Below are 14,318 nucleotides of genomic sequence, written 5' to 3'. Positions count from 1 at the left end.
CAACACAACCACTCAAAATAACAACACGCATCCTCTTCAACACACCTGAACTAGAATGAGACAAATTTACAGCGAAGACGGAGGCCGTTTGGCTCCTCAAATCTGCATCAGTTCTCACAGCAAACTGTTTTATCAATCCCACAGCCCTGCCCTATCCCCTATCCCTTTTAAGCCATTATCTGTCGTAGACTTGTCTTTCGTGCGTCAGCTTGGCTAAGTTGGTAGCACTCTCGAATCTGAGGCAGAAGGTTATGGGTTCAACCCCCAGGTCACAATCCCCCAAATAAAACTGGTTAATCACTGCAAGTCTGTTTATGGGAATATTGCTGCGCGCAACTTAGCTCTCGCATTCGCTCAGAAAACACACAGTCCCTACACTTTAGAGTGTATCCCATGAAGCATTTTGGAAGGTCCTCCCAACATGAAAGACTCTGTACCAGATGCAAGGATCAGTGCGATTAATATTATATATTCACGACTGATGTGAAATAGTTCACATTTATTCTTAATCTTTATAATTAGACAGGATATATTAGTGAGCCCAGCAAACATTCAACACCAGCACGTAGGGTGTTGGAATTGGCGATTACTGTACTGACGCCATTTAGTGGAGTCCTGTAGCTCAGCGGTTAGAGCACTTGCCTCGCAGGCGAGAGGACCTGGGTTCGATTCCGACACAGGGCGAAACTTTGGGCAAGTTTCCTTACTCCACACACAGGCCTCTGTTTACCAGCAGTAAGTAGGAATCCGGTTGTTAATCGATTGGTGGATTGTTTTAATCACTTCAAAAAAAAATTATAATAATAATTTGGTCACTCAATCCACGACTGTTTGTGGGACACTGCCGTGCGAATTTTTTAATTGCTGCGTTTCGTCCGCAAATATATGCAGTCAATTCCCTTTACAGTATATTCCGTGAAGAGCTTTGAGACGTCTCAAAGACGTGATAAGAAGCTATATCGAATACAAGGATTATTATTTAACACTGAACTAATGATGTCTTTCGGGAGTGGTTTAGTTCTCATTGGTATAGCGCAAATACAACAGCAACAATGACAACTTGCATATATATAACGCCCTGCAGGCCGGGCGGTGTCTCAGACCTATAAATGAATAATCCATTAATATTTTGATATTTTGGGGCAAAATGAACACAGAACACAATAGCGTATTATATGTAATCGAGAACCTCACAATGTCAGCCAAGTGCTGGAGGGAACAACAATGCTGTATAGATTTCTCGGCCCTGCTACCCATGGTTCACAACATTAGAGAAAGAATTGTGTTTGAGTAGACAATTGCCGTGTGTCCTTGATTCTCAAAACGCTCTTGTGGTGAAAATCTGCTGAATTCACAATAAAAGGTTAAAAGGAATCATGTGCCATAAATGTGATCCAAGGTCTTTTATAACAAAGGCGACTGTTGAAAATGCTTGATTTGTACTTATTCCAGCAATCGGATTTTTTTGAATACAAAAATCACAAATCTGCAATAAATGTACATGCTGCTACCTACGCAATGTGATAACTTATCTCTTCAATAAGCTGATTCCAACACTCCTGACGGTGCAAGAGAGAAATAAGTTAATAAACTAATTTATTTTAATTATTATAAGATATAAGATTGCCACAAGAAGAGCGAAAGGGGAACCCAGGAGAAACGTTTTCACCCAGAGAGTAATTGGGATGTGGAATGTCCTGCCAAGTAGGATGGTGAAGGTAGATTCCATTGTAGCCTTGAAGAGGGAATATAAAGAGAGGGGCTTGAATAGGTAAGTAATAATAATAATTATTTTTTTTATTTATTTTTTTTAATGGATTATTAACCCTCAAAAAACGATCCGCCGATCGATTAACAACCGGGTTCCTACTGACTGCTGGGTATAAACAGAGGCGTGCGGAGTAAGGAAACTTGCCCAAGGTTTCACCCTGCTGTGAAGCGTCGCCAGGTGCTCTAACCACGAATACAGGATTCCATGAATAAACTGGGGAGGTGGGACTGAAGCGATATCCTTGCTCTGTGAGCTGATGCCGTGTTGATGGGGGGTAGAACAGAAATGAGGCTCCAGCAATGGATTTTTTGCACGCACACAGAAGCAAAACTAAGCAAAATCTATCTTACCAAACACTTTTCCTTTGGCGAAAGGTGGAAATAATTCTGAGTGTCTGTATAAAGTTTTGTGAAGCTGCCACAGCTCTCTGTGAAGTTTCTTAAAATCACTGTAACGTTTCCAAACTACTATCTGAAAAGAGGGAGAAAGAGTCCAAAATGAGCTCAAACAAATGGTTACAGAACAACCCTACTACGTCCTGTAACTTTGGGATTAACACAGGAAACCACAGTAACTATGTTGAGAGAGGAAAAACTTAAAGGGCCAACACTAATAATAACCAACCAGTCTGACAAAACAATTTACCATGTTTTTAAACAGGGATTCATAACAACAACTTGCATTTATATAGCACCCTTCACACGGGGTAGAACTATTTTCAAAAATTGTTTCAGTAAACAGGTAAAGTATATGTTTTAAAAAATTGTGAATATTGACCCCACAACAACCAGAACTTTAGTTTTGCTGTAGACAGCATAAGAATAAGAATAATAATCCTTGCATTTTGATAACCTGCTGATCCTGGGGTGAAGATGTAAATACAAATTTACGTTTATATATTGCCTTTCGTGTTGGCAGGATGTCCCGAGGTATTAACAATCCCTACCAGCGGTGGCCGGGCTTTCAGCCTCTCAGCCCGAGGCTCTGGAACTCCATCCCCCAGTGCCTTCGCCGCTTCCTCCCTTTCCTCCTTCAAGGCCGGTCTCAAGACCTTTCTCTTTGACCTTCAGCCTTCAGCTTCCCTCTCGACTCTCTACCCCCTCCTCGCTCCCTCCCTCCCCTCACCCTGACCATTTCCCCACAATGCTCGGGTCCTGACCCAACTGTCCAGCGCCTTGGGACGTCCTCCCGACGTGAAAGGCGCTCTATAAATGAAATCTTGTTGTTGTTGGCTTGGTAACCGAGCTGGGGGTGCGAGCGAGCTGAGGGGAGGGGAAGGATGACAAAAAAGCACAATCAATGAGGTAGGTCTTGAGATGAACCTTGAACAAGAGGGAGCAAAGGATTCCAGCGCAGAGCACCAGAGAGCGGGGGCAGATGGGCTGAAAGATATCCCAAAGTGACAAATAAGGAGGCCCTTTACTTTAAGCTCTGTGTCCTAGTGCCTTACAGTATTGCATATTTAGAACATTAGCTACAGGGGAAAACAAAAAGGTTAAGCTTTGGCCCATGAATATGTCTGTACGTTTGCTTCAGCCTCATCATTAACTGCAAAATTAATCTCAATCGCTGCAGTGTAATGCTACGCTTATCTTGATTTATTTAAAGCTGAAATGCCCGACATGATTTTATGACTTTGAAAGGAACATTATCACAGCATCAGCAGGATTTCGCAAACACTCGTGTGAAGCAGAACCAGGAAAATCCAACCATTTCCACTGTCTCTGACACGGACTGCATGGCAAACAGGATTCTCAAATACAATGGGCAATCATAATTAATTATTGCCTTGTGCCATATATTTGGGCTTAGTATCGAGTGTCAGCAATCTGAAGAGAGAAAAAAAAAACTAATAAAGTTAGTTATAAAATTTCAAGGGCAATCTCTTCACATTTAACCTTGAACACACAGCGTGTAACAAAACTAAGTGTTGACAAGTGAAGAATTAAATGTTTCTCGTGTTTGAAGTAAGCGCAGTGCTGTCCAGGTCTGTGACAAGTGGTGGCTTTGCCCAGTGACATGATAATTCCCACACAATTAGATTCCTTATTTCCATACAGTCCTAATGGGGAAACACCCTGAGAGATCAGGCTCTTCTTTGTGGGATGGAAAACAGGCACATAATTCAGCTGGTGAGAAAAAGGCCAAGTGTCTGCGATCTTCACAGCCCCTCAGGCCAAGGGCAAAGGGAGAAGCTAATACATATCAAATAATACATTCCATTAATTAAGGTATTTCTTCACTTTGTTTGTAGAATTGTCCCATTCTCCCTCAAAACTATTAATATCGTTTGCAATATTCAGGGCAGGGTCGTTGCTGCGACTTTTGTTCTTAAGGAGACTATCATTTCTGTTCTTTGCTTTTGTGTGACGTTCTAATATTCCACACGGTAATTTTTTTAAAAAAAAATCCAGTGATATAGCTTTCTGATCCTGCCTGAAAGCATATCATTCAGACAAATGTCCATAAGCAAGAAACGTGTCCACCCCATCACATATCTCGGCAATCCAGTAGTTTATTTGTTAGAGCCCACGCCTCGCAAGTGAGAGGACCAGGGTTCGATTCCCGGGCAGGGCGAAACCTTAGGGAAGTTTCCTCGCTCCACACCACGCCACTGATTACCCGGCAGTAAGCAGGAACCCGGTTGTCAGTCGACTGACGGATCACTTTTCCAGGGGTTCTAATCCCTTCAAAAAAAATAAAAATGTGGCCCCTCAAACCTCGAGTGTTTGTGTGTGGGGGACGGCCGCCGCCGCGCGCAATTGGCTGCCGCGTTTCGCCCACAAAGTACGCAGTGACCGCACTTTACGGTATATTCTGCGACGCGCTTCGAGACGACTCGACGACGTGATCAGGCACCAAATCGAATGCAGGGATTGTTATTACCACTACCCCTTTGAAATGATTTGTTTCGGTGGCGCTGCTCAACTGCTGGAATGCCCGGAGAGTTCGGGGCAGACACGAAACGATCGAGCGCTTCCGAACGGAATGTGCGTGGCCCACGCAGACCGGAGCGAAGCCCGGACTCGACTGCCAACCACCTCGTCTCCCGAGTCAAGACCCACGGTGGGACTTTTGAGTTCGCGGTACAGGCGGGACGACGCACGAATGCGGCGCCAGAAAAACGTCGCGTTCGTATTTGTGTTCGGCGTGTAGCGCCTTTCCACGTCTTCCAGACGGCTCAAAGCGCTTCACGGAATATACTGCGAGCTTTGTGGGCGAAACGCGGCGGGCCAAGTGCACGGAGAACGGCCAAGGACGTCGCCAGCTCACGAATTGTTCTACCAGCCGGAGAGATTCGGACGGATCGAGAATAAACTGACCGTGTGCCAACCAAACACGTGGCCGTGAAAGCTCATTACCTCTTGGACATCCTCCGGGTTCTTCCTTGAAACGATCTGTTTTTTTTAAAAAACAAAACAAAACAAAGAGAGCAAACGTTAATGGTTGATATCGGATTTCACCCGAATCATTGTTTAGATCCGGGTGACGGTATTTAACCATAATCAACATTATTGGGGACCCCATGAGAGAATGTTATGAAACGCAACCCTCGGACAATGCGCGAATAATATAAACATAACAAACACCAACAGCAAAACCATCAAAGCCCACGAGACTGAAAAGAGCCGGAAAGTGGGATCAATAAAAAAAGAGGATAATTTAATAATAATAATAATAATAACGACGACGACAATCCTGGTGTTCAGACCCAGCGCTGATCACGTGGTCGAGACCTGTCTCAAAGCGCTTCACGGGATTACACTGCATAGAGCGTAGTGACTGTGGCGCGTTGTGGGAGAAATGACACAGAAAGAAAGAACAGTGGCAGACAGTGGGCCGAATGTCCCCGCCCCCCCCCACGGGAGCGGGTATTGACCGTGCTGCCAGACCAGAGGATGCTGTGTGACCCGCTGCGGTGGTTTGTATCTCCGGCCGCTCTGACCATCAAACCAAAAGCTAAACGCGGCAACAAACCGGGCAAACGATTGAGCCCCCCAGCAAACACCCCCCCAGCAAACACCCCCCCAACCAAACACCCCCCCCACCCAAACACCCCCCCCAACCAAACACCCCCCCCAACCAAACACCCCCCCAACCAAACACCCCCCCAACCAAACACCCCCCCAACCAAACACCCCCCCATCAACACCCCCCCCACCCAAACACCCCCCCACCCAAACACCCCCCCAACCAAACACCCCCCCCAACCAAACACCCCCCAAAAAACACCCCCCCCACCAAAAAAAAACACTGTAATTAACTTGGGTGGTTTATGTGTGTTAAAAAAACAAATCACTCTGTCTCTGTGTGTGTGTGTGTGTCTGTGTGTGTGTGTCTTTGTGTGTCTCTATGTGTGGGTGTGGAGGGGGTGTGTGTGTGGGGTGTGTGTGGGGGGGTGTGTGTGGGGGGGTGTGTGTGTGGGGGTGTGTGTGGGGGGGGGTGTGTGTGTGTGTGTGTGTGTGGGGGGTGTGTGGTGTGTGGTGTCTGTGTGTGTGTAGGGTGGTGTGTGTGTGTGTGTGCGTGTGTGTGTGGGGGTGTGGGTGTGTGTGTGTGTGTGTGTGTGTGGGGGTGTGTGTGTGACACTCAGGGTCGGGGTTGTGGTTCAGGAGCCGCGGGTCCCGAGACTCCAACAGCAACTCAGCCCCACACACCCCCCCGGGGTCACCCCCCCCCCCACCCACATACCCCCCCACACCCCCCCCAGGCCCCGCTCACCCGGGCCGTCACTCTGTACACTGTGTGGCCCCTCCGGTGCCTCTTCGGCTCTGTGACGGTGTAGAAGCGAACCAAGTCCCGCACCGCCCCGTGAGCCAACATCCCCCCCTCCCCCACCGGCCCCCCCGACACTCCCCCCCCGGCCCCCCCACACCGGCACCACCGGCACTGACACTCCCCCCACACCGCCCCCCTCCCCCGCGGCCTCACCACCGGCACCGCCGCGCCATCATCACCACCAGAGCCCCATCACCACTCCCTATACCCCTCTCCCAATCCCACACTGATCCGCTTCCGGTACAGTGACCCCCACTGCGCCGTCACTTCCTGCCCCTCCCCCTCAGCGTCACTCCCCCCTCTCCCCCCATCCCCAGTGTGTGTGTGACATTACTGCAGTGGATTCCCTGCAGCTCAGTGGTCAGAGCGCAGCCGAGAGTCAGGGCAGGTTTCCCCCCCACACCCCCCACATCCCCCCCCACACACACAGCCCCCACCCCCACACACACACCCCCCCCCCCCACACACACCCCCACACACACCCCCCCACACACACACCCCCACACACACACACACACCCCCCCACACACACCCCCACACACACGCGCACACACGCGCACACACGCGCGCGCACACATACATACATACGCGCACACACACACATACACACACGCGCGCGCACACACACACGCACATACACACACACGCGCACACACGCGCGCGCACACACACGCATACACACGCGCACGCGCACACATGCACACACACACGCGCGCGCGCACACACGCGCGCACACACACACGCGCCTGATGATAATAATCCCTCTTGAAAGAAATAATAATAAAATCAGTCGCTTCGATCCACGGCTGTTTGCGGAGACGGCCGCTGCCGTGCGCAACTCACTGCCGCGTTTCACCCACAAAATACACAGTCACTACACTTTCCAGTTCTGACCCGGGGCCGGGGACACCCGCCCAGTGTTGCCCCGGCCACGTCTGGTCTCGTTTTCACCTTACGGTCTTATTCCGTGAAGCGCTGTTGAGACGTCTCGAAGACGCGATAAAGGCTCCGTGTCAAATGCCAGGATTGTCGTGCGTTATTCCTACGCAAAGTCCACCCTCTTCCCAAATTTGTGAGCAGCTCAAGTTCACGCTCTGTGTTTATAAGAGCGCCCGTCGCTTAGCGGCGGGAGGGCTTGACCCCCCCCCCCCCCCCCCCCCGAGCTCTATCCTAAAGATAACAGAAAGGAAACCTTACAAAACTATAGAGTGTTGTTATTGTAACCACAGTGATCGTTCATATCAGTCACAAGTACATCGTCTGTTAAAACATTGTACAGTTTCCGGTCCCGACCAATGGGAAAATTGAACAATGTTCTTAAAATATATGCCGTGGAGTCCCGTAAACTCACCTCACAAGCGAGAGGACCCGGGTTCGATTCCCGGGCAGGGAGAAACCTTGGGCAAAATCTCCTTACTCCTCGCACCTCCGTTTTCCCGAGCAGTAAGTAGGAACCCGGTTGTCAGTCGCTCGGTGGATCTCTTTCACAATAATCATCCCTTCCCCCCAAAAAANTGCGGTCGCTCAATCCACGACTGTTTGTGGGTCACCGCTGTGCGTGATCGGTTGCCGCGTTTTGCCCACAAAGTGCGCGGTTCATCCACTTCACGACCTGTCCTGCGAAGTGCGTTGAGAGGCGTCTCAACAGTGTGATAGGTTTAACCATATTCAAAAACACTGGCTTCCGGAACCTGATAGGAGAAGAGCCCCTGTAATCTAAGATGTATTTTAAATAAGTGAGGTAATTGGAAAACAGTACTGTGTTTTAAATGGCAACGGATTTCATCTTTCTCTTTTTGAAAAATGTGACCGTTTCTAAAAAAGGACACGTCACTTATTCCTGTAATTCTGGGGGTCACTCTGGCGGCGCTCCTCTGCACTGTAGACAGACCCCTTATGTCGCTTCAACCAGAACTGTGACCACAGCGCTACCCATCTCCCTGCGGCGTGACTTCTGGAAACCAGGACTCAACCGATTTGGCGACACGCACAGGCATCCCGATGGCTTTAATTGATGCCGCCCCACAATGTTTTGATTTGGTACGGGAACTCACAACTCCTGCCTCTCAGTTAGCTTCCTCTCTTTGGCAAGCTATATATCTGGCAAGTTTGGCCAATACTAGTAATAATAATAATCTTTGCATTTGATCTGGTGTCTTATCACGTCTTAAGGGATAATTACTGCATTTGATAGAACCGTTATCAGTTTAAATCATTCTTAAAGCATCAGTTTTATTTTAATGGGAAGCAATCGTAGTCTCTTTCAATTTTTAAGTTCTTTTGGAGAGATGCAGGGGAACCCCATTAGAAAGCACCTGCTAGGGTGTGAGTTTGTTTATAACACAAGTGTTTATAGGTGTTGACCTGCAGTTACTACTGAACGTGGTACATATTTTGCGCAAACTTCCTGGGCAGGAAAGCTGCCAACTATACCAGCAGCCATCTGGCAACTCAGAAGTGGGACCAGCAGCCATTTGGGAATGGGGGTGGGCAGCGTTTTAAATCAGGGTCTAATTTTACGGTCTTGGGACCACCTTGCGCTGTAATCACTTGTTAGGAGCGCAGTCTGATATATGTAGTATGGATCACTGTCGCTTACATTGATTGGTCTCTTCCTAGATATTGTGTCTACAAGAAGTTCAGAGCAACCACTACAAGAAACAGCTGAAGCCAAAGCTGGAAGCACTGGGTAAGCTACGTGTTATAGCATCGGAAAGCTTTGCGTACTTTCACCACTAGATGTTGCTGTGCATTCAGCAGTGTTTTTCTTTTTGAACTTTGTATAATTAGAATAATAATCCTTGCATTTGATATTATATAGTGCTTTATCACGTCTTCGAGACATCTCAAAGCGCTTCAAGGAATATACTGTAAAGTGAATTGACTGCATATTCTGTGGGCGAAACACGGCAGCCAATTGCGCACAGCAGCGTCCCACTGAGCTGCGGGACTCCACGATATTGAAGAAGTATTTTTTTACCTTTGTTTTTGGTCAGCCGGGGATCTGACACGTGTGGAAACCCATCCCAAACCAAGCTGAGATTTCCATGCATCCCACCTTCACATGGAAATCCCAGAGATATCGCCAACTTAGTCGAAGAAGCTCACCTAGCAAGGCAATCTCAAATGTGCCTCAGTAGCTAAACGTAACTTGAGAGGGCCAATTTGCATCAGTTTTGCAATTGATCCCATTTTATTTCAAAAATCAAAATGCATCTGGAGAAATAACCTTCAGTGAGAGGCACAAATAGCCCCAAGTGGAATCAAGGTCACTTTAATCGATCAAAGGAAACGTGAACCATGATGACATAATCGTATGTTTATCAGAATTGTTGATCAATCAGCAGTCTTGGTTTTTATAATACAAAACGAGAAATAATAATTATCCGCACATTTGACGTAGAAGCCGTATCACATCGATGAAACTCTCAAGCACTTCACAGGATTTTTCCCGTAAAGTATAATGACCGTGTACATTGGAGTCGAATACAGCAGCCAATAATAAATAATAATAAAGCATTATTATATTTAATAATGTCATAAAATAAAGTCCAAGATGGCACTGCAACCATCCAGCCTACCATTAACACTCAAAGTTGTTCCCTCAGAAGAATTTCAATTACTTTCTTAAAATATACCATTTCGGAGTGAGAATGACTTTCCATTTCTTTAGAATAACCCTCTTTAGCAATTAACAAATATGCCACGACTATATGTATTTTACCCAATCACTCACATAGAAAAGATAGATCATCTGTCATGACGGAGGATTGAATTAAATGAGTGTTCTTTGAATGATGCCAATCGGTGTAATAGTTTTTTCTTCGAAATTCTTCTGAGAAAAAAAATAAGGAAAATTTTTAGAAAGACTCTTAAATGTATGGCGGATAATAATACCTATAAGGCTATAACTTCCTTCACCCCCCACACATAGCTTGCGGAACACAGAAGTACAGCCAGAGGGAGTTGGTGTGTTTCCCAATAACCAGGAGAAATACTGAATGCAGTGCCTCAAATTACTGCATACATTTAAAAGTCATCTCTGGAGTTAGTTTTTTTGTTGTTGGAGCAGAAAATGTTAAGGGGTGAATCTTTAACGTCAACCAAGGTTTTCAAAATTGTGAAATTATGGTTCGTTTGGGTGGAACAGGGAGATACTATTTCCACTGGTGAGTCAGTGAATCAGTACCAAGAGGAATAAATCGAAGACACGTAAACCAGAAGAAAGAAAAAAAGGAATATTAGCAGATTTGTATTGAACCCGGGAGATTGCTAGAATGTGAACGCTGAGTTCTTAATGCCCTTTAAATTGAGTTTGAGTAAATAACTTATATTAAAGGACATGAGGAGAGAGCAAGGAAATAAGGTTACGGTAGATAGCCGCAGTAGAGGGAGCTGGCTTGAGCTCGGAAACCAGGAGACAAACAGCCTACTTCTGCGCTGTAAATGTCCTATGATTCTAACACTAAAAGAGGAGCAACAAAAATGTGGCACAATATTAAGACAACACACACCACTGCACTGTGCAATCATTTCAGCTACATTTTAGACATTGTTGGTGCCGGTCACGACTCCTGTCCCGAACATTGTGAGCTTTTAACATCTCTGTTACGACAGCAATGTAATAACAATAATAACAATAACCCTTGCTTCTGATGGAGCGCCTCATCGTGTCTTCGAGACGTCTCAAAGCGCTTCCCAGAATACACTGTAAAGCGAATTGACTGTGTGTTGTGTGAGCGGAACGTAGGACAGAAAACCCCTACTCCGGTGAAGTGCTTTCAGACGTCCTCCCAAGGTGAAAGGCGTTATATTCGAATGCAAGGATTACACTGTAATGACAACACCTTGCGTGTACCCGGCACACTTCGCTTCAAGGGCGGGAGCGCTCTAAAGGGCCTGGCGTGGACACCGAGCAAGGGGGGGTGGGGGGGGGGGGGGGGGGGAGATGGAGTAGTTGGAGGCAGGCGGTTCCTGAGGTTAGGGGCAATAGGATCTCAAGGCTTGGTCACCAATGGTGGCACACATGGAGGGAGAGGGAGAGGGAGAAGGGGGGAGAGGATGCTGCAATAAATATTATTATATTAGAGATGCAAAGGCATGTGCTGTCTTTCCTGTTAGTCGGTGCAGTCAGTAATATCAGCTGAACACGCAGGTTGTGTTATTTTTGCTGTACTGACCTTTGTTAGGACATGAAGTGCGTCACGTTAATTCCTGTATTGACTCAACATCATCAATGTCTCCCCCATCCCCATCCCATCCCCATCCTCCCCCCCCCACCCCACCCCACCCACCCACCCCGTGGCTTGGCTGGTAACCTGCTTCGTATGGTTTTTGATGTGCCGGACAGGGAGGAGGATTTACCTGCAAAAAAGGGTCGCCCCCCACCCCACCCCATCCCAGCACCACCCCCCCCCCCCCCACCACCCTCCAACCCCCCCCCACCACCGACCACCTCTTCACCAGATGGTTTTCAGGTGAGACCGAAGCTGAACCTTACAGTGACAGCCAACTTACCTCGGGGGAGGCTTTGCCAATGTGGTACCCACTGCCCCTTTTTTTTAAGACGCGCTCAGGTGATGTGCTTTTTTTTAAAAAAAACTGTGCCAACCTATCCGCAAAGCCGTCCATCCGCAACCTGGCACCAACTCCCAGGGCTGTTTGCCTTGGCCGGGAATAAAATTATATATCTATATTTATATAGAGATTATATATATATATATATAGTGTTTCTTTTTTTAAAAAAAAATGAAAGCCCTTCACTCGGGATGTTTCACACGTTTTTATTCAGGTGATTGCGGAATATGGTGGTGGTGGTGGCGATGGTGGGGAGAGAAGGGAGAGAGAGAGGGGGGGAGAGAGAGAGGGAGAGAGGTGGGGGGGAGAGAGAGAGGGAGAGAGAGAGGGAGGGAGAGAAACAGACAGACAGAGAGAGAGAGGAGAGAGGGAGAGAGAGAGAGAGAGAGAGGGAGGGAGAGAGGGAGAGAAACAGACAGACAGAGAGAGAGGGAGGGAGAGAGGGAGGGAGGGAGAGAGAGAGAGAGGGAGGGAGAGAGGGAGAGAAACAGACAGAGAGAGAGAGAGAGAGGGGGGGATCACTGGAGGAGCAGAGGCGGGTATTTAAATATACTGCAAAACACTCAGTCCTTTATTATTGAGGTTCCCGCGAGTTGCCGCGTATTGTATCCATGTTGTTATCTTCACGGCCAAAATATATTTTAAACCCTCCCTCACCCCCCACACACAACACCCACACACCCACCCACACACACACAGTCACCCCCACACCCCCCCCCACACACACACAGTCACACACAGTCACCCCCCCACAGACAGCCCTCAGCCCCAATCCCAGGGCCGGTGTGTGGGCAGATACGCGATGCGCTCCAGGTGTTGGTCGGAGGGGATGAGTTGCCGATGGGGTTTAAAGCGATCTGACAGCGCGATTTGAAGAGCTGTGTGTGTGGGTGTACACATATATATATATATATGTGTGTGTGTGTGTGTGTATTGTGTGTGTGCTGTGGGAGCAGTGTTCGGCACACCCCGGGGGTTGCAGCAGCCGCCCCCCCCCCCACACACCCCCCCCCCCCCCACACCCTGAGCCCAAGTCCAATATCCATCTCCTTCTCCAACTCAAGGACCCGACATTGCCGCAAACTTCAGCAAAGCGCTGCCGTCATGGTCCCCGTGTGAGTACCATCTGCTCACCGGTCTGTGGCTGCTATTAGTTAATGCTCATATGGGTTTCCATCCCCCCCTCCCCACTCCCCCCCCCCCCCCCCCACCACTCACACCTCCCCACTCCCACCTCCCCACTCCCCCCACCACTCCCCCTCCCCACTCCCACCACCACCACTCCCCCCTCCCCACTCCCACCACCACTCCCCACCACCACTCCCCCCTCCCCACTCCATTCCCCCCACCACCACTCCCCCCTCCCCACTCCCCCCCACCATCACCACTCCCCACTCCCCCCCACCATCACCACTCCCCACTCCCCCCCCACCATCACCACTCCCCCCTCCCCCCCACCATCACCACTCCCCCTCCCCCCCACCACCACTCCCCCCTCCCCACTCCCCCCACCACCACTCCCCCCTCCCCACTACCTTCTCCCCACTCCCCCCCACCACCACTCCCCCCTCCCCACTACCTTCTCCCCACTCCCCCCCCTACCACCATTCCCCCCTCCCCACTCCCCCCCACCACCACTCCAAAAGAAATGCAATGGTTTATATGTGTGTGAAGCGCTGATCGCGATGGGTTTGCAATGCGTGTATTTGTGTGTGTGTTCGTGGGTATGTGTGTGTGTGTGTGTGCGCGTGTATGTATATATGGGGGTATGTGTGTGTATGCGTTTAGGTGTGTATATGTATGTATGAGTGTGTGTATTTGCTTAGGGATGTGTGTGTGTTTATGTGTTTGGAGGTGTGTGTATGTGTTTGAGGGCGTGTGTGTGTGTGTGTTTGGGGGGGTGTTAGGGGGTGTTAGGGGGTGTGTATGTGTGGGGGTGTGTGTTTGGGGGGTATTTGGGGGGGTGTATGTGTGGGGGGGTGTGTATGGGGTGTGTGTGTGTGGGGGTGTGTTTGGGGTGTGTGTGGGTGGGTGTTTGGGGGTGTGTGTTTGTGTGTGTATGTGTTTGGGGGTGTGTGTGTGGGGGTATGTGTGTGGGGGGGGTGTGTGTGGGGTGTGTGTGTGTGTGGGGTATGTGTGTGTGGGGGGGTATGTGTGTGGGGGGGTATGTGTGTGGGGGGTGGGGGGGGTATGT

At 48.8% G+C, this 14,318-nt stretch overlaps 1 protein-coding gene across 1 annotated transcript in view; it reads right to left on the bottom strand.

Annotated features, from left to right (window-relative positions):
* LOC103186178 (ribosomal protein S6 kinase delta-1) overlaps positions 1-6,609 on the bottom strand; it is a 63,518-nt gene extending 56,909 nt beyond the window's left edge. Inside the window, exons 1-3 of the mRNA XM_042333180.1 lie at positions 6,491-6,609; positions 5,134-5,169; positions 2,122-2,242 (exon numbers count right to left, since the gene is read on the bottom strand). Coding sequence (XP_042189114.1) covers positions 2,122-2,242; positions 5,134-5,169; positions 6,491-6,592 — 259 coding nt within the window. The 5' untranslated portion in view covers positions 6,593-6,609. The remainder of the gene's footprint in view (positions 1-2,121; positions 2,243-5,133; positions 5,170-6,490) is intronic.
* Positions 6,610-14,318: the final 7,709 nt, after the last annotated feature.

This window comes from Callorhinchus milii, unplaced genomic scaffold (assembly GCF_018977255.1).
Source record: "Callorhinchus milii isolate IMCB2004 unplaced genomic scaffold, IMCB_Cmil_1.0 Scaffold3, whole genome shotgun sequence".
Classification (NCBI taxonomy): Eukaryota; Metazoa; Chordata; class Chondrichthyes; order Chimaeriformes; family Callorhinchidae; genus Callorhinchus; species Callorhinchus milii.
The sequence above is the reverse complement of the archived record's forward strand: the minus strand, read 5'-3'. Positions and strand labels throughout refer to the sequence as shown.